This window comes from Erpetoichthys calabaricus, chromosome 6 (genome assembly GCF_900747795.2).
Source record: "Erpetoichthys calabaricus chromosome 6, fErpCal1.3, whole genome shotgun sequence".
Lineage (NCBI taxonomy): Eukaryota > Metazoa > Chordata > Cladistia > Polypteriformes > Polypteridae > Erpetoichthys > Erpetoichthys calabaricus.
Window position 1 is genome coordinate 52,728,034 of NC_041399.2, and position 26,965 is coordinate 52,754,998.

General features: G+C 36.9%; 1 protein-coding gene across 4 annotated transcripts in view; it reads right to left on the reverse strand.

Annotated features, from left to right (window-relative positions):
• Positions 1 to 26,965, reverse strand: part of pde7a (phosphodiesterase 7A) — a 147,192-nt gene that overhangs the window by 85,763 nt on the left and 34,464 nt on the right. For all 4 annotated transcript variants that reach the window (XM_051929171.1, XM_051929170.1, XM_028803576.2 and 1 more), the window contains exon 2: positions 210 to 270. In XM_051929171.1, the coding sequence (XP_051785131.1) occupies positions 210 to 270 (61 nt within the window). The remainder of the gene's footprint in view (positions 1 to 209; positions 271 to 26,965) is intronic.

The following is a 26,965-nucleotide window of genomic DNA, read 5'->3' on the forward strand; positions in this document are numbered from 1 at the left end:
ATATATTTTAACAAAAATAAATCCATGAACAATAAATTTATTTAGTATGATCCTTTATAAGTGAGCATAAAGGTGAGTAAATACAACTTGCTTCATTTATTATCCAACAACTAAATGGTTTATAAGTAGTTGCTAGCAGAACATTTTCGAAAAGCTTTTAATAAGAGAAATCTCTAAATTACATTATTATATTAAATTTAATTACTTACCTAACATACGAATATAAACAGCTGTTTGATCAGAACTGTCATAGGAGATTGCTCCACGTCTCTAAGGGTAAAACAGAAGGGGTGGGGGAAAAAAAAAAATCAGTACCACAGAATTCATCTTAAACACAATTACTAATTTAACAACATTTTCAATTATGTTTAATGAATTCCATATTTGTTTCAAAGAAAACTTTCAAGGAGAGAGCAGATCATTTAATAGGCATATTTAATGCAATGTAAATCCCATATGCAATACTATGACTGCCATAAAAAAACAGTATGCCTAAATTTTACTCATCTGTGTGTCTGCACCTTTTAATGCATACTGCCTTAAAGTAATGGGCTAGCACTTTCACAAGTTTTACATTAAATGGTGATTGTAGAAGTTTAGCAATAAATTCTTTTTAATGTTTTTCTTGAAAGTATTTTGGATTCACATGCAGAAATAATTGTGTGTTGTGGATGTTGGCTTAAGTTGTAACCGCAAATGCAGTTCTTCAAAACAGATCCAGTAAAACATGTCACTTTTCTACTGGCAAAAACACGATTTATTTAATCTGCTATGTTTTTAACAAAGTTTTGGAGATCCACCTATGTGGTTACATAACTCAACTGGTTCTTCACAAAGACCATGGTGACACTGTAGTTATGTTAATTACAGCTCATCTTATATTGCAAGCAAAAATATAGCAGTCAGACTATTTTACTCTAGGCAGGCACTTTGAAACACTGTATATTAATGTCTGAAGCAGTTTTACTTTATTAAATAATAATTTTAGATACATAAAATTAATTTCAGTGTAATTTGACTGCATTGGATGTAGAGATAAAGCCCAAAACACTAACATAGTTTGTATAGTTAGAGAAATGGAAATTTAATATTTTAACAAGAAAATATTTAGCAGTGTAAATTGCCTCCCGTGTCTTCCACAGTACAGTCATGCATACTTAATGTAGTGAATGTCTGAGTAACAGCACTTCCACTAGTAAGGAAAAATCACCTTTAATATTCTGTGGTCTGTGGATTCGTGCATTTATTATTTGAATTAGCAACATTAAACGCACAAAAAGAAACGGGTCACCTTCTTAAGAAACTGCAAGGTTTAAGTAGAAAATTACAGGTATACAAACTTAATATTCATTAAGATTTCTTCTCATTTAAATGTTATGCCCTAAAGGCAGTGTCAGAGTTATGTCTTAAAACAACTCACAACTAGTTTTAAAATGGAAGGCAAGGGACATTTAGGGACTGTGTTGGCTAAAATCTCTCCACTTACTCGAGTGGCCCCTATAAGTGAACTGCAGTGCTTGAATAATTACAAGATTTCTGAGCTTTCACCCCAACTTTGTATATTGTGAAATTCAAGTAGCACAGGATTAGGGTAATTTTTGGCAGCTAATTGACAAAGAACACTGGCATAAGAACAGAAGCAAAAGAAAAACAAATACCACAGATAACTCAGTTGCAGCAAACACTCTTTGAAATTTTACAGCGATTTAATCATTCAATTTGCTTCAAGATTGGATGCTAGAATGTCTTTATCTCCTCCAAACCCCATTTCCCTCCAGAAGCCAAGTGATTTAAGATTATTGGGCAGCCAGCCACATAATTTCAAAGATAGAGGAAACATGGGAATAATTCTCATTTGCCATATAACACTAAATAAGTACATCAGTAATATAGGAGGATGTCATAAAACAATGCTGGAGTTGAACCATCGCTTCTGTGGATTGACAGGAGCCAAGCTGAACGGCTTTGGGTATGTAGTTAGAATGGCCGATTGGTCTCCTCCCCAAACAGGAGTACAAGGCATGGGCAGGAAACATTAAAGAGTTCTCTCTTGACTGGTCTGAGAACATCTGGGAATCTTCCAATCGGTGCAGAAAGAAACTCCTGAAGAGTTACCTCATTTGTCTAGATTAGTAGGTTCCCATTGTGACTCTCACAAACACAGTAAAAGAGAAGTGATTAATTTTGACTGAAAGTAAAATAAGTTTTAGGTAAAGTTGTTCCATTCCAAGTAAAACTGGTTAAACATATTCACTCTGGAATAAAAAAAATACAAGATGCTCTCTTAGCATTATAATGCGAAGAGTTAAGGCAGAAATGTATTAAAACAAAGGTTTCTGGTCTGCAAGGACTGAAAGTACTCCAATTGGATAAAAATAGTTAAAACCTTCAATGTGTATTTAGAACAGCTAATCCAGAAAATATGAAACTGAATCAATCTAGCATTTCAGCCCACATCGGTGGAAAAAAAAAAAACTTTTTTCAACCAGTAAACTAAACATTAAATCAACAGATCATGCAAACTAGATCATATTGTAAACTTTGTAAAGGACAGCCGGGTCCCATGCCCGGCAGGGACGCCTCTGCTACATCTGTTCCGGGGGAGCAGCCATGGACTGTTCAATACCTCCCCCGGGACGCTTGGTGGCAGCCTCCCTGGCAGCCAATGATTCCCCAACCCAGCGCATGGCTCCAGGGGAGATGGAGTCCTCCACAGCCTGGTTGGGGGCTCAGAGGGCCACCAGGGGGAGCTGTGTGGAGTCAGCAGCCTGGCTGGTCATACCTTCAGCCCCACCCGGAAGGGCAATTAGGACCAGGTGGCCAAGCACCTGGACGGCTTCCGGGTGGGATATAAAAAGGGCCAGCCACCACCACTCAAAGAGCCAGAGTCGGGAGGAAGAGGACAAAGCCTGAGGAGGAGTGGTGGTGCTGAGGTGGAGAGAAGTGTGGTTAATTGTGAGTGTATATTGGGACTGTGTTGGGCCTGTGGGACACGGGGAAGGCGTGCCCCACGGCTGAAGATAAAATAAAGATGCTTTTATTTAAGTACGTGCCTCTGCCTGAGTCTGTGCCGGGTCGGGCGCTACATAGCGCCTTTTACAACTTTTACCCCTTACTCGGGGCCTGACTTTCATTTTTCAGGAAAGGGTATATGTCACCGACTTATTTTTTACAGGATTGGCCGAGGGTGGATTGTAATGTGGGTTTTCTTAAGAAAAATAATGATCAACATGGATTCTCTGCTTTATTTTACAATCTACTCACACTAAACTAATTCAATAAGATCCTCTGCTTGGAAAATGTAAAATACTGCTTAAAATCAATGCTGCAAAATCAAAATGCAGACATCATCAAATTAATGCCACAGAAATTAATAACTGCCAAGATTATTCATGATAGTTTTGCTTATTATACATTACATTTGCAGAAATTTCAAGCTGGCTTTCATAATTTGAAAGGAATTTGTCACTTTTTCAAGTTTTTGACATTTGCCGTTTACAGCTGTGTTTACATCCGTATAAGCAAGGAAAATTAGCTGAATTTTACTACTTACTACAAAAGCAACACTTAAAAGCACAAATCTTATTACATTTTCAAAAACCATATACTACTTATAAAATGTTTAGTTTGCAAAATTTCAAAAATATTAAAGTCTGCTGTCTGCTGAAAGAGGTCCCTAGGGTCGAATACATGAAGTACAATATGGGCTGCGAGACAGCCATGAGGTTACACAGGTTACAAGTATAGCTAGTTTAGATATTTTCTCCTATTCCCCATTAAGAAAAGAACTCTACAGGTTTGTTGGTACCTATTGTGTTAGGTGTTCATCACAGGTGATCTGACAACACAATATAACAGGAGTGGGGGGGAGAAATTATAGTAATGGATAACTAATACATCTCTTACTGAATACTATTCTGAATCTTTCACACAGTATTTGGTAAAATGCAGACATAACATAACATTTGTACAACATTATTTGATTCATTTAAAATACTATTCTAACCTTTAATAAAAAAAAATCTTGCTTTTAATTATGTCCCTTAAAATTTCATATACATTCTCAATTTAAAATGTTTACAAACTATAAGGTTAAAGAGTTCATGCTTTCAAAAAATTGTAAGACTATAATGCAAATTCTGGTTGGAGTATCCTTTAAGAATAAATTCCCTTTTACGGCATCAAGTTTCTCCACAGATTTGCATAGCTGACCTGTTATAAATGTCTGACCCCCCCAAAGCACTCTGCCTAGCTGCCTCCTACTCACTTCCTCATTGCTTCCAGCTTTTCAATGCAGAAATGGAAAAACAATACATATGCATATAAACAAGCAAGCCTGCTAGCTGATTCTTTTCTTTACAGATGCCAAGGTCCTTTGAAAATTTAGCATATTTCTGATACACAAATACACAGGAAAAAAGTCAATATTTGCATGATGCAAGTTTTTTGCCTATAGCATCTCTCCTTTAGGTGCAGTAGGAGAAGGTCACAGATCCTAAACTTACCAGATTGCTATAAAAACGTCTTTTATTTTTTCTCCATAAAACAGATATTCAGCATCTGGTTTTAAGACAAATATACCACATTTAAACCAACCACTTCCACCAACATATGCTATTAAGGCCATATCTTGTTTGTGATTTTTCAAGGCATATCACATTTTTGGCTGAATGTTATTCAACACTGTAATACTTTGAAGAACAAGTTGTGGAGATGCCCGGTACATTGATGCCTTGTACTTCGAACGAATCTAACTTCAAACGCTCCAGAGTTCGAACACTAAATTATTGAGAAATTTAACCAGGAGTTCGAACGATGCTTCTACATTCGAACTGCATATGCAGTGAAAAAAAAAAAAATGCAGTAGCAGATGGCGCTTGTGCAACAAGCATAACCATCATCTGTTGTGAGCCCAAATCATCTCTCGCTGTTAAAGCATGTCTTTTGTGTTACACCTGTGTGTTTTCAGTGCTTTTTAGGCTTTTTTTTTTGGTGTGTTTGGTTATATACATAACCCCTATTTATTTACCATGGCATCCACACGGGACATCACCACTCCTCACTTAAGCCCTTCTAATGCAATTTTAATTTTATTAGAAAGTATTTATGTATTTTTACTGTTTTCATGTTTTAATTTATAATTAAGTTCATTTAATTGTATTATTTTTACCTTAAATGGTGTATTTGCTGTTTAAATTTATTGAAATGGGTACTGTTTAGGGTCTGGGAATGGATTAATTCACTTTCCATTATTTCTAATGGGGAAAACTGATTCTGACTTAATTCAGATTTCAAATGGCCTCCTGGAACAAATTAAATTCGAAGTATGAGGCACCACTATATATCCTTCAAAGGGCATTTTATCCATTCTGTAAGGTATGAAATATTGTTAGCTTAACCTGTTTAAGTACTGGGTAACTGAGGTTATGAAAAATAATGTTATCACTGATTATACAGTAATTCCTCCTCCATCGCGGGGGTTGCGTTCCAGACCACCCACCCCCCCCCCGCGAAAGGTGAAAATCCGCGAAGTAGAAACCATATATTTATATGGTTATTTTTATATTGTCATGCTTGGGTCACAGATTTGCACAGAAACACAGGAAGTTGTAGAGGGACAGGAACGTTATTCAAACACTGCAAACAAACATTTGTCTCTTTTTCAAAAGTTTAAACTGTGCTCTATGACAAGACAGAGATGACAGTTCCGTCTCACAATTAAAAGAATGCAAACATATCTTCCTCTTCAAAGGAGTGCGGGTCAGGAGCAGATAATGTCAGAGAGATAGAGAAAAGCAAACAAATCAATAGGGCTGTTTGGCTTTTAAGTATGCGAAGCACCGGCACAAAGCAGTTGAAGGCGGCAGCTCACACCCCCTCCGTCAGGAGCAGAGAAAGAGAGAGAGAGACAGATAAAAACAAACAAGCAAAAATCAATACGTGCCCTGCGTGCTTTTAAGTATGCGAAGCACCGTGCAGCATGTCGCTTCACGAAGCAGCTGCACAGAAGGGAGCAAAGTGAAGAAAATCTTTCAGCATTTTTTGACGAGCGTCCGTATCGTCTAGGTGTGCGAACAGCCCCCCTGCTCAATCCCCCTAGGTCAGGATCAGAGAAAGTCAGCGCAAGAGAGAGAGAGAGAGAGAAAAGTAAGTTGGGTAGCTTCTCAGATATCTGCCAATAGCGTCCCTTGTATGAAATCAACTGGGCAAACCAACTGAGGAAGCATGTACCAGAAATTAAAAGACTCATTGTCCGCAGAAATCCACGAACCAGCAAAAAATCTGCAATATATATTTAAATATGCTTACATATAAAATCCGCGATAGAGTGAAGCCGCGAAAGGTGAAGCGCGATACAGCGAGGGATTACTGTATATAGTGAAGTTATTTTCCTCCTTGTAGTTACTCTGTATGAATGTAAATAAAAAATGTTTAGCACAGAAAAAAAGAAATTATGTTGACAACAGTGCTTCTACAAGAATTTACAAAAGTTTATTTATGCATTTTATGAAGATATGATCAATCAGCGCATATGTCTAAAAGACTGTTCCCAAAGATAATACAAGTTTAATTAGCACACAAACTGGAGTTAACCAACACCACACAGGAAGGCCTCTTCCACAACTGTAACAACCCTTACAATTAAATACATTTAAAAACTTATGCTTAAGTGTGTGCTCTCCAGGAACATTTTGTCAGAGAAGCACAAAAGTAGTAAACGTGTTATCTGAAACATTTGTATTAGTATTACATACTATGAAAAGCCTAAGTCACAACAAAATAAATAAAGCATCCTGTAAGAGAGACGCAATGTATGGTGACGAGACTCTACTGTGCTGAAAATGTATGCAGACAAGAGATGAACAGTGTGGTAAATGAAAATTAGAAATGAAAGAGGAGGAGAGGAAGACAAATTCTGTGGAAATATACGGTTAACGAAAATATGCAGAAGACTATGTGTAGTAAGGAGATAGAAATAGAAGATGAAGAAAAAGAGCTATATAACTCCACTGTGGCAACCCCAGAACTAGTGTGTCTAAAGCTGCAAATCTTTTTAAGAGCCTACCTGAATCACTTGCCCTGTAGGTCAAGTCTTCTCTTGTAGCTTTAGTTAAGTGGTTTAAGATAGATAGATACTTATTCAATTATTCAATCAGTACTTACTCTGAAACATTACACCATATATTTGCTATTCTAGGTAATCAGTAAAACATTACCACACAAATACAAACTTATGTGCTAGGTACAGTTGAACTTTATATATATATAAATAAAAAAAATATGTGCACATAGGAGGTTGCTAAAGGGCCTGAATGAGAGTAATTCCACGCCAGACCAGGGGATGGCGGAGTGCACCAACTCTTTGGTCTGCAGAGAAGCGAGAGAGTTATGGGAAATTCCACCTGTCCCTGATGTCACTTCCATTTTCTGGCCCCAAAGATGATGTCACCTCCTGTCCCAGTCTCTATGACATCACTTCCGGGTCCAACTCCAATGAGGATATCCCTTCCGGTCCCAGTCTCTATGACGTCACGTCCCATTTCAGCCCCTATGCTGACACAATTTCCTCAACTCCCCTGTAAAGCTGCCAATGTTTGTGCCAAAGAATCAGTTCTGTCTTGAAGTCAAATCTGTACACGATACTTGTTTAAACCCAATTTACAGCCACTGGGAGTGTGAGGGAGGGGCATACAGGGTTGGACTGGCCCAGATGGGGGAAGCGAAAGGGGCTTATTATGCTCTCTCAGAGAAGAGTGCCCTCCTCCCCACCAAGACCAAGGCCTTGGATAAACATGGGGTTACCCCAGACCAGCAGGTGGTAAAAGTAAAACAATGGAGTTTTGACCCAGATCAGCCAACCCACAAGCAGGCTTTCTCCTTGTGGGCAAAAATAGGGCACTGGCTAAGGCAAGACCAAAACACTGCCCTTCAAATTGTAGAGCAGGTTGCCTCCTTCATATTACTAAAAAAAACCTCCCTTAATACTTCACCCAACCAGTCTGGGGAAAACAATTTAAAAATATGATTAAGCTTATAGAGCTAACTGAAACATCCAAGATGGCCTCGCAATCTGGGAGGACAGAACAGTCCTTTAGCTGCCTCCCATGCCCACGTTTGTGACAACATACACACACAAAACTTAGACTGCTGAATTGCAGTATTATACTGCCCAAGTTTAAGAATAAAATTACCACCATAAATTAAATTAGACACATAATGTCAAGCAGTTTGCTTCCAATGCAAGGTAATCAAATTTTGATATATTTACTCATTATGAACATTTTAATGCAATAAAGGTTCATATTGTTTGAGAGGATGCCTGCGGCGTGGAGAAGAAGTGTAGTGGTACCGATATTTAAGAATAAGAGGGATATGTGCAAGACTGTAGTAACTACAGGGGGATAAAATTGATGAGCCACAGCATGAAGTTATGGGAAAGAGTAGTGGAAGCTACGTTAAGAAGTGAGGTGATGATTAGTGAGCAGCAGTATGGTTTCATGCCAAGAAAGAGCACCACAGATGTAATATTTGCTCTGAGGGTGTTGATGGAGAAGTACAGAGAAGGCCAGAAGGAGTTGCATTGCGTCTTTGTGGACCTGGGGAAAGCATATGACAGGGTGCCTTGAGAGGAGTTGTGGTATTGTATGAGGAAGTCAGGAGTGGCAGAGAAGTATGTAATAGTTGTACAGGATATGTATGAGGGAAGTGTGACTGTGGTGAGGTCTGCGGTAGGAGTGACAGATGCATTCAAGGTGGAGGTGGGATTATATCAGGAATCGGCTCTGAGCCCTTTCTTATTTGCAATGGTGATGGACAGGTTGACAGACAAAATTAGACAGGAGTCCCCGTGGACTATGATGTTTGCTGATGACCTTGTGATCTGTAGCGATAGTAGGGAGCAGGTTGAGGAGACCCAGGAGAGGGGGAGATATGCTCTAGAGAGGAGAGAAATGAAAGTCTGTAGGAACAAGACAGAATACACGTGTGTGAATTAAAGGGAAGTTAGAGGAATGGTGAGGATGCAGGAAGTAGAGGTGGCAAAGGTGGAGGAGTTTAAATACTTGGGATCAACAGTACAGAATAATGGGGAGTGTGAAAGAGAGGTAAAGAAGAGAGTGCAGGCAGGGTGGAGAGAAGTGTGAGGAGTGATTTGTGACAGACAGGTACCAGCAAGAGTGAAAGGGAAAAGTCTACTAACTAAGCATATAACAAATTAAGTAATAAAGCAAACAGGTAAAGCACAGTGGTTCTTCATGCAAATGAAGGACTACATACAGTACTTCTTTCCATGTGACTTCTACGTCTTGAATTCTTAATTACTTTTTAAAAAAATTAATGTTAGTCTAGAGATTTGTTTACAAAGCACTACAATTAGTGTTTGATAATTTGCCATCAAAATGGCACATTGTGTGGTTTTTCTATTTACCTGCAAAGACAACCAAACTTGCATGTCAGAGTTCAGTCCAACTCCCCAACTTGCAATTGTAAAACTTTGGACAGGGACCAGTTGATAGGCAGGCTTTAATCCAGAGAGAGAGGGGAAGAAAAAAAAAAAAAAAGGAATCCGCCTTGGCTTGTCACATACTGAATTGCCAATTTAAAAATCATTATGGCTTGACTTTATTTTTTCTTCATTAAGATCTCTAAATTCTCTCAATTTAAAACAAGGTACAGTGGAACCTCGGGTCACGAACGTTTCGGACCACGTACAAATCGGGTTAAGACCAAAAAGTTCGCCAAACTTTTGCATCTGTTTACGACCATACACTCCGGAGACGAACAAGCCAGTTTCCCTTCCGGGTTCATAGGCACCAATGATTTCCGCACGTGTTCAGTCTCTCCCTGTGCATTCGCTGTGAACTCTTTGTGCTCTATTTCGTTTCCCTTCCGGTTCGTACATGCCGATGATTTACGCACATGTTCAGCCACTTCCTGTACCTGTACAGTACTTTGTTCTCGGTCATGCATCATGCAAAGGGACTTTACCTCATAACTGTAATCTCCTCTCCACCCAGTTCCTCCTCACTTCCTTCATGCCAGAACTGGACCAATGCAAGGTTAGTTTTCTTGGTTGTTTATGGTTGGTTTTTAAATAAAGATGGGATTTGTTCAAATGTTCCTTTTTTTTCCCCTGTGCTTAAAACTCATTAGAAAAAGTGTTTACTGCGAACGGTTCGTAAGGCTGTTAGCGTGAACTCTTGCAATGTTTGTTTTCTCTGTTCAAGGTTTTCTCAGTGTTATTCAATGTTTTTACATTTAGTTTACTATTACACTGTGCATTCTATGGTATAATTAACTAATTTTGTGCTTAAAAATCTTTAAAAAAATATATATTTACATTCAGCTCGTACGGTCCATTTACATACAATCCTAAGGGAGGAAATTGCTTTGAGTCACGAGCAAATCGGTTGCGACCAGAGTTTTGGAACGAATTACGGTCGTGAACCGAGGTTCCATTGTACAGCCTGTTGTACCTTCTGCTGATCATAAGATATGAGATATCGAAAGAAAGCTAAAGCTGGGAGAGTGCAAGTGTGTTTACAAAATTCCAATGAGAGAGATAGACAAAGGATCATCTTCACATGTTCGAGGTAGTATTTTGAAAAGAAAACCGCCAGTGTTGCTATCTAGCTCCAGTATTACTAAGGATATGTTTTGGAAATGAAGAAAATTAACAACATTTTGGACAAAAAAAATCTTTAAATACTTATCAGGCAGCCTTGGTGTCACAATCACTCCTATCAAATTAACAGATATATTTTGTGTGCTCCCAGACTTAAAATAGATTAAGACAAACTGATTATAATAGACTACACCACGCAACCAGTACACAGACTTATGTTGCTTAACTGGAAGAATCCCAACCAACCTTTTATTAACTCAGTTGGGTAACTGACATTTATTATCTCAAATAAGAAAAAAAAATAAAATGCTTGCTTAAAGGATCTGTCCAAAATTTTCCAAGAACATAGCAAGACTTAATTAGAAAAATTTAGAATAAGCATTTATAGAAGGGGAAAAGGTGTTTTTTTTTACTCTGCTCTTGGCTTTTCTCTCTCTGATGGGGGTTGAATTCTTGTTAGGTTTTGTTTTTTTTTTGTTTTTTTAATTCTCTTGTGTTCACTCTAGATGGATTATATTGAATATATTATTGAAAATATTGGGCATATTTTTATTTGCTTGATTGTAAACTCGCCCAACAACTGGGTTTTGCACAACTGTTTATAATAAAGTTTTTCTTTTTTTAACTCAATTAAGTTTGCCATGTATTGTTCTCTCCTCCCATGACATTTTCATCATTTCAAATATTTCTGAACTTATACCACTACAACAGAAATTATAAATCATATTAATGATAATGGTGTCGTGTTTAAAAAATGAATTTTTTTTGTAAATACTCTTTTTAATTTGGTAACGGTTTGTGCTATAATTTAGCCAAACAGTACAATTCCTTCTCCAGTGATATATATTCTGAAAAAACAAGGTCTGACCTTCACTTACATACAGTATCTAGAAAATGTGCTTTTAGTAAGAGATATTCATGACAAGGCCTCGTAGTAAGGAGACCTGGGTTCGCTTCCCGGGTCCTCCCTGCGTGGAGTTGGCATGTTCTCCCCGTGTCTGCGTGGGTTTCCTCTGAGTACTCCGGTTTCCTCCCACAGTCCAAAGACATGCAGGTTAGGTGCATTGGCGATCCTAAATTGTCCCTAGTGTACGCCTGGTAGGTGGGTGCCCTGCCTGGGATTTGTTCCTGCCTTGCGCCCTGTGTTGGCCGAGTTTGGCTCCAGCAGATCCCCGTGACCCTGTGTTAGGATATAGCGGGTTGGATAATGACTGACTAGTCATGATAAGGTGATTTACTTGAAAACAGTAAAGGGGATGAAAGAATCTCTTTATTTTTATTGCATCAAAATAGTAAAACTCTTATCACTCACAACAGGTCACAAGCATTTCATAACCTTTTTCAGTTGTTCCAGCTATCTGGGCATTCAAATACCACAAAGCTACCACAGAATGAAAGTATAGCCCCACACTTATGACAAGAAAAGCAACAAAGTGCCTTTGTTGGTAAAATCATAGTTGGGAGCTTGCAATTTTATTACGCTGTAATTCTTTGCACAACATGGTTCATTCACCAGATGTATACATTCTGAAGACAATGTTTGGCCTTCATTTGGATATCACAGTACTTGTGCTTTCAGTAAAGTACATTCATAATGTAGTCATTTATTTCAGTAAAAGCTGAGGAAAAAGAAAAAAAAAAGCAAAAAAAAAAAAAAAAAAAAAAGTTTTTACTACTTCAAACAAATATAAAATGTCCATAGATAACTTTTCAATTTTTAACATTTTTTTGTTTTTGCTGACATTGTGCATCAGTTTCATGGTGTTTAGAAGCTTATTCCAATATTTATGATGATAACATTCAAAATGTATTTTATGGTAAAAATGTGATTGAATTTTGTAACTTACTGAGCTACAATTTATATGGAAAACAAATTCTTCTCCAGATGTAAAATATTTTAAAAGAGAAATATCTACCCTTCGTATTTATGTGTGGAACATACATATCGAGTTAAATATGAAGAACATGTGGTCAGTTAAAATAGCAGAAAGCGGAAAAAATTGAGTCTGTTAAGGCTGAATTGAAAGGGTTAAAGTTGTGACAAACAAAAAAAAACAAGATTTCAAAAATATGTGGCATTTGATGTTTGAGTTAATTTGACTTTCTCATTCGATATTACTCTTCAGCAAGAGTTACTATCCAGCAAATGTCACAAATGTCAACAAAGTTATTTGAAATCCTCCTCTACCACAGATAACATTCAAGCCCTGGTAGGATACAAACATACTGTATATATTGTAAAAAAAGTATTACTGTACATGGGGATGATGGCAAAAGTTAAAGCTTGCTTGGTACTACTGGAAATTCTTTTCATAGTTCAGGCTATTATTGATGATCTATCTGTGTGAACACTTCAGTACCGATGAGATGGACACTCTCAGGACAAATCCACTGTGGATTAAACCATGTTAACTTTACTCATTTGTTCCATCTATGAAATGTGCAAAGCCCTATACTGTCCCAGTTTATAGGAGATTGTGACATTTCGATATTAGTATTTTCTGTAACCTCTGTAAGCATACCACTTTAAACAACAAAAACAATTAAAAATTTGTATGTAATGAACCACAAACAATGTTGTCCAGGATTTATTTGGAAACATTTAATCCAATACAGCCATACTTATGACACTAATCAACAACTTTTTTTTTTAATTTCAATATTTTACAAAACAAAATCAACACAAATATATATTGTTATAGAAGCAACAGTGAACTCAAGAAAGTTCTCTGCAACTATAAAATCAACAGAGGGAGATCTTTTGTCATTTATACAGAAAGCACATAAATGTTTGACTTAAAAGTGCTATAAAAGTATCTAGAATCATAGCAAAAGTACAAACTAATTTTACACAGTGCACTTTGGTTCAGCTAAACACAGAATACACAGACTTTAAAAATTGAACTAAAGGCTGGTTACTCACAGCTTACTGTGAACTAGTAATGGAAATTAATCTTGCACTCTTTTTGTATCAAGTCCAGCAAAAGCAGCTACACTAAAATGAAACAATGTCTAATGTATTATTCACAGAGCAGAAGTAAAGCGTCTTATTTTCAGAAGAACATTTATAAGAGTTTAACATAGAATCAAGTGTTAAATCAAAGTTTTAAAAGATTACATGAATTATAACAATTAAAAGGTTTTCGAAGTGTCTAAAGTAGAGGTTTTCAACTGAGGAGCCATAGCCCACTAGCAACAGCAATATGAATAAAAACAATTATAAAGTAGTAGCAAAAAAAAACTCAATTCAGGAAAAAAAAAAAGCAAAAAGCTACAGCAGGAATGTCACACTTATTTTTAAGGTGGATCGCTTCATCAATATCCAACATACTGTAGCATCTCAGTACAGCATCTTGGCTGACAGACACTTGGATCTGGGGCCTCATGTATAAACGGTGCGTATGCACAGAAATATTGTGTACGAACATTTCCACGCTCAAATCGCGATGTATAAAACCTAAATTTGGCAGAAAGCCACACACATTTCCACGGTACCTCATACCCTGGCGTACGCAATTTCTCCGCTCAGTTTTGCAGACTGGCGACACCCAGCGTCAAAGCAGTGCTACTGTTCCTGTGTGGTTACCCTTTCTTTCTTAGACCCACATTCCTGACGCGGCTTTATAAATACACTGAAACTAACTGCATATTGTTTATTAGTGTAATGCATCTGATTGTAATTAACCTGTAGCAATATAATGGTCCAGGGAATAGCCATAGTATTCCAAATACCATAACTGCTTTAGCGTTGTTACTCTCACTGCATCTTCTTCTTCTTTCAGCTGCTCCCGTTAAGGGTTGCCACAGCGGATCATCTTTTTCCATATTACTCGCACTGCACCACTCGGAGTATTTATATCACTGTATCTGAGTGGGGAATCACAGCAGCAGCTGATCGGAAAGAGAATTATCGGTATACAGCATCAAGCAAATGCTTCAAAGCCTTTCCTGTACGGACCTTGCGGTTCACAAACAGTTTAATCCCAAGAACTATAAACGCACTCAATCAAGTGCTCCTTGTAGAACTGTTTGTAATTATAAGTACAATTACCTCACTGTAAACTTGCACTACAGTTATAATATTGCACAACCTGCGCCACTTTATAAAGCACGTATGATGACAATATCATTTTTAAGATGAAATGCAGCAAAATATGTTGATTATATTATACAGATAAAACTTAAACTTCATTTAAATAATCTGTATTGTTAATAATTAAACATGTGAGGACACGGTGCCGCAGCACTAGCTAGTTCACGGATTGCTCCTGCCTTACGCTGTATTCTTGCTGGTGCTGACTCAACACTGGAAGGATAGACGGATAGAATAATTAAACATGTACCATGAAGATATTTCAATTTTCCTTAAAAGTTTTGAAGAATCGGCGTTCTATGCTTACAGATGGCTTAATGTCTATTACAGAGCCGATTGTGTGGTGATTGGGTATTTGGAGAAAGAAAAGGACAGGAATTGGAGGTTATTACGTTTGAAAAAGACAGTACTTCTGTAATAAATTATTTCATCGAAGGTTGCGCATGGCGCAGCAAGCCTCTTGCGTGAGATATGAACAATCGCTGCGCCACCGTGTTCCGATGTTTAATAACATGCTTTCATTCCTATTATCACAAAAAAGATATCACATATACATCTCAGTATTTTAATTATTCAGAGAGCTGTAATATCACAAATGTAATGGATTCTGTGTCCTGTCCGAGAATGAGAAAGAACGGAAGCACGTAGTGATTCACATACACAGAGCATATAGAAGATCAAATACAGAACAAAGCATTTAACGTGCTACTTTAGTTACGATGGGATTTGAGAAACCAGTAAAATAAACGATTTTAAGATGAAGTTTATGATGTTCTACTTTAATGACAAAATAAACTACGTGATTAAAGTGGAAATTTCGAGATTAAAGTTGACATTTCGTGCTTTTTTCCCCACTGTGTGCCTATTTTTTTCTCTGTACCCTAATAAGCTTTCATATGACACTCAGACGGTGGGCTACGACTCGCCTTTTCACGGCGACTTTGATATGTGACTTTTTTTTTTTTTTTTTTTTCGGGCACTGTGCGACTTTGTGAACTTGAGCTTTCGAGTTTCTCTGAAACTATGTCACTCGATCAGCTTCCTTTTGTTGATTATACCACTGTTTAAACCAACAAATAGTACGTTTTTCCTTTGCCTCCACTTGGTATTCGCCGAAATTCTTATATTTTCCCCCGTGCTTTTCCCATTGTCTTCACAGAAGGCTATTTATATTGATTTGCATATTCAAAGAGGCGTAATTCTGGGAGGAGTTGGGGCGGGACAGAAGGCGCGTCCACGTGTGTTACTTTTCACGCTGATCGGGATTTATGTAGCAGAACAACATGGAAGTTTGCATACACACAGATTCCTGCATCTGGATTTTTCTGTGCGTACGCACATTCCCGCTTTTGTGCTTACGCCATGTTATAGTGTGAGTTCTACACACGGCGTTATACATGAGGCCCCTGGAGAGGGAGGTAGAGAGTATCACAGAGAGCTGCCCATCATGTAAATCACATAAATATAAAAAACTGAGAAAGTAAAATAGAGGTGGCACATTGATTGGGTGAAATAAAAAGGAAGGGATGGGCTGAATGTACATGGGGATGATGGCAAAAGTTAAAGCTTGCTTGGTACTACTGAAAATTCTTTTCATAGTTCAGGCTATTATTGATGATCTATCTGTGTGAACACTTCAATACCGATGAGATGGACACTCTCAGGACAAATCCACTGTGGATTAAACCATGTTAACTTTACTCATTTGTTCCATCTATGAAATGTGCAAAGCCCTATACTGTCCCAGTTTATAGGAGATTGTGACATTTCGATATTAGTATTTTCTGTAACCTCTGTAAGCATACCACTTTAAACAACAAAAACAATTAAAAATTTGTATGTAATGAACCACAAACAATGTTGTCCAGGATTTATTTGGAAACATTTAATCCAATACAGCCATACTTATGACACTAATCAACAACTTTTTTTTTTAATTTCAATATTTTACAAAACAAAATCAACACAAATATATATTGTTATAGAAGCAACAGTGAACTCAAGAAAGTTCTCTGCAACTATAAAATCAACAGAGGGAGATCTTTTGTCATTTATACAGAAAGCACATAAATGTTTGACTTAAAAGTGCTATAAAAGTATCTAGAATCATAGCAAAAGTACAAACTAATTTTACACAGTGCACTTTGGTTCAGCTAAACACAGAATACACAGACTTTAAAAATTGAAAAAATTGTTGACTGTGCAGTAGTGAGGAAACCAATGAGTTTAAAAGTAGAGAATGGACAGAGATTGGACATACACCAGGCAGAAGATAAGTACAGGAGAAAGCAACAAACGAGATAGCAAGTTCTGGATGGCAGTTCAGTAGCTACGGCATCCCTCATGGCCAGAAAAGTGAGTTGTTTAGAGTTAGGTGCACACAGCTCCCACATCAGCTCCTTTTGTAACTGCCTTATAGCAGTTGGCAATTGTTAAAATAAGCCTTTTTCTGCAACCACTTTCTTGTTCTGCTACACCTTATTCACAAAGCAAGTACGGAGTCATTACAACATGTTACATACAGCATTCAATTAATTGTTTTTCTCAGAGATCCCCTTTAATGTTTGATTCATATGTACTGCAGCTATTATAGTACCAGTCTGCAGTTAGAATGGGAATGGGCTACTTGAAATTTAGTATTTTATCATGATGTCGAGGACGCGACAGTCTCAGAAAGGAAATGCAGGATGACATGTGACACTGTTGCCACTCTGCTCACTTTTTAAAGGTACATAGATGTCAGCATTGACCACCCTTTTGCAGTTTACCCGACTGTTGCCACTGCCCTCCATGCTTGTTTTGTTTTTTACCACTGACTTCAATGTTGTATGTAGAGGGAAAATGCATTGGCATTTCCACTAGTGTTAAATGTAACTATGACTGATGGAAACCCTCCAGTGCTAAATCAAGAGGATACAAAGTACTTTTTTTATTAGCTTATGAAAGAAATGTCTGTAGCTAACTAATTCTGCATTTTAAAAATTACTTGTCGTTTATTTTCAGAAATACATAATGTTATGCATAATTTAAAAAGTAATACTTTTGTTATCAAAATATTTGCAGTGACAAGTTTAGTAATTACTGGGTATTACCCTTAAAAATATATTCTGACTTATGATATAATTATGAAATTCAGGCATTATTAAAATAATTTAATAAAAATATCCAGACTGTTTTTGAAATGTCTTCTTAAATTTTGCATAATACTTTAAAAAATACAAGCATTGTAATAACACTAGAAGGAAATATGATTTAATAAATGTAAGTTCACAAACAACCATCTTTGTCAAGACTGCAGACAAAAAAACAAAAGGGGAAATAGAAATAGCATGTACGGGGGGCTGCACGTACTTTCATGGTACACTGAGTTACCTTGGAAGAATAAAAGTTGAGAGCCATTAGTCTAAAGGATAGAGTTATAATTTTATAGGACAAAGACTTTTTTTTGGTATACAGAAGAACAATTAAGCCTTGCCTGAGTCTGCCAGACAGTTGGATGAAATGAAAAAAAGGACTCAGACAACTTACATAAATGCCAAAACAATTGGCGTTTTATTAAAAACTAGACAACTGCAGTCCGGAATGAAAAGAAAAAAATATATATATATAAATATATATGTTTGAACAGATATATAAAATGAGAAGCCTGTAAATCACTTACACAACTTGAAATGGCATATAAAAAGAAAAACTGACATCATTCCAACATATCTGAAGTGGAGTGGCAAGGCCAAGCACCAAGCAAATTAGGATAAGCAAAATGCAATATGTTCACTGGGAAAAGAAATTGGAGCCTGAACTTTAGTTAGCCAATTCTAGTAAGAAGTTATCAAAATCTGCTGTTTTTTGAAAACTAATATGCTGAAGAAAATGTATCGGGTGATACAAGATGTCATTCCCCTGGCACTTTTCATCTGTTAAAGGAAGAAACCCATCCAACATGAACAAGCTGGAAAAATACAAAGCTTCCAAATGTCTGTCATCTTTGCTTAAGAACACTTATGTAGGCTAGTTTATTTCTGCCTGACATGCAATATGGACAATACTCATCGATGGACAGCCTTGCCTCAACTGTAATTTTTTGATTAGCCAATATATTAAGTGACCTTGTGAAGAGTGAATGTAAACTGATCTTGGTTTCTGCTTCCTCTCATTCTTGCTGTGTTTTTGACGGTAGCAATTACATGACACAACTGAAAAGAAGACAAATAAAAAATAAAAAAAAACACACACACAAGAACTTACCAGAATTTTACATTTAACACCAACCTTGGAATTACTTCTAGAAAGTGTATGGAGGCATCAAAATTAAAAGACAAACATCAATCATCATTAATGGCTTATTGCTTTCATTTATGCATAAGACTACTTTAAAATGACATGCACCATGTCAAATATGAACCCAGATGCATTGCTGCTAACATCTCATAAAAAGGAATGCAATTCAGCAGGAATGGAAACCGTAAAAAAGTGACTAGATGGAGAAGACGGAAGAGAACATAGATACATTTTGACTTGTGCCACTGCCTGAGATGAGGTAGGTGAGTAGTAAGACTGTAATTAGCACTAGGTGCACTTTTCCCTACAGCAAACAAGGATGCTTTCCTACAAATCCTGTTTCTTCTAAATACTGTAACAAAACTAGAAACAAAGACCGACAGACAATATGCAGACTGTCAGTCACTGATGCCTGCTTGTATTTTCTCACGCAGTAACACTTCAAGGAAAGGTAACAGTATAGAATTGCAGAATTCAATAAACATCATCAGATAAACCTTGTTTAGAATTAGAAATAAAAACAGTGCCAACATAAATATTCTTACAAAGCATTCAGGATCCAGATTTAACTTGTGCTTTCACATTTTTGTTTTTTTTTAACAGTTATCTTACAACTGATTATTCTATTTCCTATAGGAAAACAAGCAAGCCTACATGCCAGGTCAAATCTTCTCTAATATACGATAAATTATGTATAAACAAAAACGTGAATAGTTATAAGTACTCACAAAAAATTAATACTACATAATAGAATTATAAATGACATAATCCGAATAAGAAATATTCAGTGAAATAGTCCCCTACTATTTAAAAGAATTTAAAAAGAGCCATTACAACACCTAGAATTTTGAAAAAACTAAAATCAATGCACGTGTTAGATAATTGCATAAAACAAAATTTACACTTATTTAATCTTTATATCTGGTGTTCTTGAAATGCAGATTACAAGAACATTAATTCAAATGTTCCTCACAAAATCAAAAATCTGCCAACAGAGACATTATAATCTGAAACATCTTTCATTAAATACATTTCATATGTTCTACAGATTGCTTAATTACTAAAAGATGTGTGTTACTAAAAGGCTTGAAAACTATATAAAATTGTGAGCAAATTTTTTAAAAGGGTTAGTTATGTAAGATTTCTTCATTGGGCATTTTTTGATTTTTTTTTTATTAAGTCATTTTACTTTATTAATTAGTCCATCTGAAGTACATACCATTATGGATCTGCAATATCAACACTTTCCAAACTTCAGCATGCCTAATAATTGCTTGTTTGCCAGCTTAGTCTTAATGTAACAGTGACAGGAATGACCTTTTCCACTGAAACCAAGTCATTTTAAGATAATTAAAACATCCTTTGAGTTTCTTTAAAATACTGATAACACTATTCACCTTAGGTCCTTACAGCATAGGCCACTACATATATGCTCAATCAATCAACTACCCATTAAAACACAGTGTGAAATTTTTGTATTTAATTACATCATAATTACGAAGTAAGCAAAATGTACAAAAAAGGAACATTAATTCTGAAATTAAATAATAAAATTGTCATTAACAGAAATTGTTTCAATACTGCACTGTTCAATTAATCTTCTATGGGTCAAGGGGCTCTAAGAAAAACTTATTTCTAGAAACAATTAGTTACATTTTAAAGTATCAAAGTTGCCCTAATTCTATAAATACAAACTGCATATTACACTATTTTTCAAGTCAAGGTTACTTCTTTTCACAATCGTAGTACACTTTGATTTGCCTCAGGAAAATATATTTTTAAGTGAAGTATTTTTTAATTTAAAAAAATACAGTGCCCGCTCGTGTTTTAAAATGAAATCTTCAGACATAACATCAAAACTAAAATCTTAAAGAGAACATATTTCATCAAGCCAAGGATTCAGTATTGATACTTGTCTTGAGATTTCACTCATTTTACAAACAGCTTGTCCCTGTTGTTTTCAGGGAAAAAATGTGAAATTCTGCCATTTTAAAAGAAGCCCATTGTGCTTTTCAACTCACTGGCCTTCCTCCTTAACAGCTCACTTTTGCTTTGTTTTGTAATAAATGAACCATTTAAATATAATCAAAGCAACAACAGGTTATTGATGTAGCATGTTTTCTAAAACAGCTCAAAATGTTTTACAAGATAACAGTTAAGAAAAGAAAAACAAAACCAAAATAGGTTTGAATAGGAATTAATAAATGACATACCAAAATTTGTACATAAGAATAAATCAATATACATTGATATCTCACAGACAGACATATCAAACATAAAGTACTGTCCGTATTTATAAAATTAATTTTTGAATAAATAAAAAGCAAGTGGAATCCACAGGTAGTTAATATGAAAAATATAAAATAAAATAGACAAACAATGCACACAGTATTCATAATTAGATCATTAAAAATAAATTAGAGGGTATTTGCACTACACTTCATTAAAGAAGTCCACTAAACTTGTGCACTAGATCCTCCACTGTCAACTTCAATGTTGGTTCCTCATACTTCTGCATTTAAAACTTAAAATGAACCAGCTGATATACTTCAGTGTATGGGAATAATCATCAATGGCCACCTCGTCTCACAGCACACATTCTGAAGCTTTCAACTGAACGAAAGAGACATCCCTGTCCTGACGGGGGAATGTATATATCAATGAGGCTGTTATGGATGAACTGAAGAATTTTATCCTTCAATAAACAGCAATGTTGAACACCATCAAACTCTGTTTACTGAACTTAGAACTGAGATAAATGAGATGAACACTGGGACTTGATTTTTTTTTTTTTTTGGTGAACTGTTTAAGAATTGTCTCACTGTTTATAGTGTTAATGTTGCGAGTCAGGTCATGTAACTTGTCGGGTTACTCAGCTGTTTAAATTTGTCAGGGAGCTGTTACAATTGTTGTGGCCACATTCTCAGATTGTCAACTGTTCAATTTACCTGTCTGGCACTCAACTTATTTTTTTATATTATGCAGATCATTCAATTGTGCCTTGAGTTGTTGGTTGCAGTTCTGATACTTAAGATGCCACATTATGTAACTTCTTGTTTTTGGGTATGTCAAATTTCCTGACTATATTTGCTGATCTCACTGTTGACAATGTCAATTTAAACGACTGAAAATTCTTGGGCATGTCACATTTACCATTTCGACGTTGCAGCACAGTTGTGTACCCATGTTTATGGCAGCTAATAATAACATGCTGCCTGATGGAGCCAGTGCCATATTAAGAATTAACAGCTACTGCGATTAAGCCACAATTTTGACCTTTTTTTTTTTCCTTCTTTCTATAGTGCTATGTAAAACAAAAGACATCAGACAAACTTTTCTTCCATTTTTGAGATCCGAAACATCTGCTTTGTACCTTGTTGCTACATTATATGAATTGTACATCCAGATGAGTATTCATACGTTTTCCACTTTCATACACACAAAGTCCATACCTACGACTACAGACAAGATCAAAACGGTTCAATTTTGTTGCAGCGAGCTGTAGACAAGATGGAGTGTGTCATTAGGCATGTTACATTAAGTGACTGGTTTCACAAGAGCAAACCAATGACTCCCTCTGACTCACTAAGATTACATAAAATGAAGGTTATGACTAAAAAGTGCTGGAAAAATCATCTAATGTGACATGGCCTTTAGGAAGAAGCAAGAGGATGGGAAGTGATAGATGACATTCACAGACTTACTTGGTTTTGTGATGTAGTGGGAAGGGTGGTTATGCAATTAAAGGTTTGTGGGAATTGTTTTTTTAACATGATTTGTTTAATAGTATTGTGGATGGATTATCATATCCTGCAGAATTTATATTCAACTTTTGCAAACTATGACCTTGTTGTGCCTTTTATTGGCTTTTCTTCTTTTCAATAACTCCTTGATAGCTGCAGAAGTCATGTGGCCTTTTACAATTACACTACCTAAACAGAAACTATACTCCTGATCTGTATTCTCTCCTGAACGGTTTCTCCCATTACCCATTCTCTGCATGTAAAATCCTGCGGTGGGTTGGCACCCTGCCCGGGATTGGTTCCTGCCTTGTGCCCTGTGTTGGCTGGGATTGGCTCCAGCAGACCCCCGTGACCCTGTGTTCGGATTCAGCGGGTTGGAAACTGGATGGATGGATGGATGCATGTAAAATCTGTGGTAAAGCCTAGTCAGCTGATGGAATACTGTTTTTAATAACATCACATTTTGTTCTAAAACCTTAACTATCAGATTCCCTCAACTTCAGCTTGTGTATGCCTTATACTGGACTCAGTGTTGTTGATTTTATGTAATGGGGAATGCCACAGAACCTTTATGATGTTCCTCTGTGTCTGCAAATGTTAGCTTTTGGTCTTGTTCCATAGTATTTTTTTTTTGGTCTGATGCTGGTATTTGTTATATGCATCTTTAAGGTCTAAATACTCAAAAATTCACCACAGAATTTCCTTTTAATGGAAACGTGTGCTTAATTCAAATTAAAACAAAAACATATTACTAGTTCAGAAAAACATCTATGCTGTTTTTACATACTGCTTATTAATTATTATTACTTATTTGGTAAATGATACATCAAGGACAAAATCTGATTTGTGTCTTTTTACTGAAACCTGACTTAGTAAATCTGACACTGTTCCCCTAGCTTAGGCATCACAAGATGAATACACATTCCTTCATAAATCCAGACATACTGGTAGAGGAGGTCACCTTGGAAAAATTCATAATGACAAAACTCAAACTGAAGTGTGAAGTGAAATGAATTCACATTATTTGAAACACTCATTTGAAATACTAAAACAGAATACAGCATAACTGTAGTGCTAGACTACAGACCACCAGGGTCATATTTTTTCATGACTGAATTTGGCAACATTTTATTTGATTTGGCTATAAATTATAATCATGTAGTGTTGATTGTAATGTACACATTGATGTAGAAAATGACACTTTTTAGCAAATGTTTTACTTATTTGTTAAATTCGGTAGTATATTCATGCAGGTCAGGTTGGGGAGCATGCACTGGTACAGCACGTTGCCACACCGACCATATGACAAAACAGCTCGGGATCCTTGTTGGCAAAACCCCAGGCAGACACACGGTCCAGTCTCACCCTCTGGAAATGACCTTCTATCTGCCACAGCCAGGTGTTACATGGCCTGGTCCAGCCACTTGGGTCCTCAACAATGAGCATCCTGCGTGCCATTTGGGAATCGCGCCATATGGCCCTACTGCTGTAACTGACGCTCCCTCACAATCCCCTCATTCGACACAAAGTCAAACCAGCAGTACCCAAGGATTCTCCGAAGAGAGACAGTACCAAAGGAGTTCAGTCTTTATCTCAAGTCACTGGATAGCGTCCATATCTTACAACTATATAGCAAGACAGGAAGCACCAGGACTGTAAAGACATCAGGAGTGCAACAATCCCTTTTCCAGAGACCTCAAGACCCCTCATGCTCTCCCAATCCATCTACTGACTTCAAAAAAAGAGTCACCAGAGACATGAATGTCACTGCCAAGGTACTGTAAGTAAACATCTTGTCAAGGTTGACACTCTCTCCGCAGACCGACACACTGCTGATGGGTGTGCCTAAGCGGTCATTAAAGGCCTGGATCAACATCTAGTCCATGCAAGCATCGAACAGACTAGGAGCAAAAAAACTTCCCTGACAAACCCTAGAATCAACTGGGAAAAACGCAGAGGTTTTGCCTCCACTCTGCACAGCAATCACAGTACCAATGTACAGGCCAGGCATGATATTCACCAACTGAGGTGATTGAGGGGAACCCGCAAAGTCTCAGGATGTCCCAGAGGGCAGCTCAATCAACCGAGTCATTCGACTCAGTTGATAGAGTAGTATATTGTCAGATTTTTAATGATCCATCTCATAATCATAAACACATATTAGATTTAATTATAACTCACAGTGTTTAAATTCAAAATTTAAATATTACTCCATTAAATTATTTTTGATCACTACTTAAATTTCATTTGATTTGGTTCTGCTCTTACCAATACATTCATAGATTTAAAAAAAAGTTTAGATTGTAACTGCTTCAAAATTTTTTGATATTTTGAATAAGTCAAGTGTAATCATAGAAAACAATTTAGATCAGCTCATATCACATTATAATATCACACTGAGAGAGGCTTTGGATTCAGTGGCTCCCCTTAAAAAAAAGTGATCATAATGCATATAAACTCACTCTTGTTTAATGAGAGCACTTGACCTCTTACATTAGTGTGTTGAAAACTGGAAGTATAGATAGAAAACAACAAAGTTGTAGGTCTTCTGAATTGCATGGCCAGAGACACTCTTTTTAACACTTTTTAAAGCCCGTTCAGCCTACTATTCTAAAATAACAGATACAGTTAGGTCCATAAATATTTGGACAGAGACAACTTTTTTTCTAATTTTGGTTCTGTACATTACCACAATGAATTTTAAATGAAACAACTCAGATGCAGTTGAAGTGCAGACTTTCTGCTTTAATTCAGTGGGGTGAACAAAACAACTGCATAAAAATGTGAGGCAACTAAAGCATTTTTTAACACAATCCCTTCATTTCAGGGGCTCAAAAGTAATTGGACAAATTAAATAACTGGAAATAAAATGTTCATTTCTAATACTTGGTTGAAAACCCTTTGCTGGCAATGACAGCCTGAAGTCTTGAACTCATGGACATCACCAGATGCTGGGTTTCCTCCTTTTTAATGCTCTGCCAGGCCTTTACTGCAGCGGCTTTCAGTTGCTGTTTGCTTGTGGGCCTTTCTGTCCGAAGTTTAGTCTTCAACAAGTGAAATGCATGCTCAATTGGGTTAAGATCAAAAATTTTCCACTTCTTTGCTTTAATAAACTCCTGGGTTGCTTTGGCTGTATGTTTTGGGTCATTGTCCATCTGTATCATTAAACGCCGCCCAATCAATTTGACTGCATTTGGCTGGATTTGAGCAGACAGTAAGTCTCTGAACACCTCAGAATTCATTTGGCTGCTTCTATCCTTTGTCACATCATCAATAAACACTAGTGTCCCAGTGCCACTGGCAGCCATGCACACCCAGGGCTGCTTCTGTCCTTTGTCACATCATCAATAAACACTAGTGTCCCAGTGCCACTGGCAGCCATGCACGCCCAAGCCATCACACTGCCTCCACCGTGTTTTACAGATGATGTGGTATGTTTTGGATAATGAGCTGTTCCACGCCTTCTCCATACTTTTTTCTTGCCATCATTCTGGTAGAGGTTGATCTTAGTTTCATCTGTCCACAGAATGTTTTACCAGAACTGTGCTGGCTTTTTTAGATGTTCTTTAGCAAAGTCCAATCTAGCCTTTCTATTCTTCAGGCTTATGAGTGGCTTGCACCTTGCAGTGTACCCTCTGTATTTACTTGCATGCAGTCTTCTCTTTATGGTAGACTTGGATATCGATACGCCTACCCCCTGGAGAGTGTTGTTCACTTGGTTGGCTGTTGTAAAGGGGTCTCTCTTCACCATGGAAATGATTCTGCGATCATCGACCACTGTTGTCTTCCATGGATGTCCAGGTCTTTTTATGTTGCTGAGTTCACCAGTGCTTGCTTTCTTTCTCAAGATGTACCAAACTGTAGATTTTGCCACTCGTAATATTGTAGCAATTTCTCAGATGGGTTTTTTCTGTTTTCGCAGCTTAAGGATGGCTTCTTTCACCTGCATGGAGAGCTCCTTTGACCGCATGTTGTCTGTTCACAGCAAAATCTTCCACATGCAAGCACCACACCTCAAATCAACTCCAGGCCTTTTATCTGCTCAATTGATAATGACATAACGACGGACTTGCCCACACCTGCCCATGAAATAGCCTTTGAGTCAATTGTCCAATTACTTTTGAGCACTGACCCAGCTATGGAATGGCCAGTAGGGGGTGGCAGCGTGTTGGTCACAGTATCCGGGACTCAGAACAAATCTGTAACCTCATATGTGATAGTTGTGAA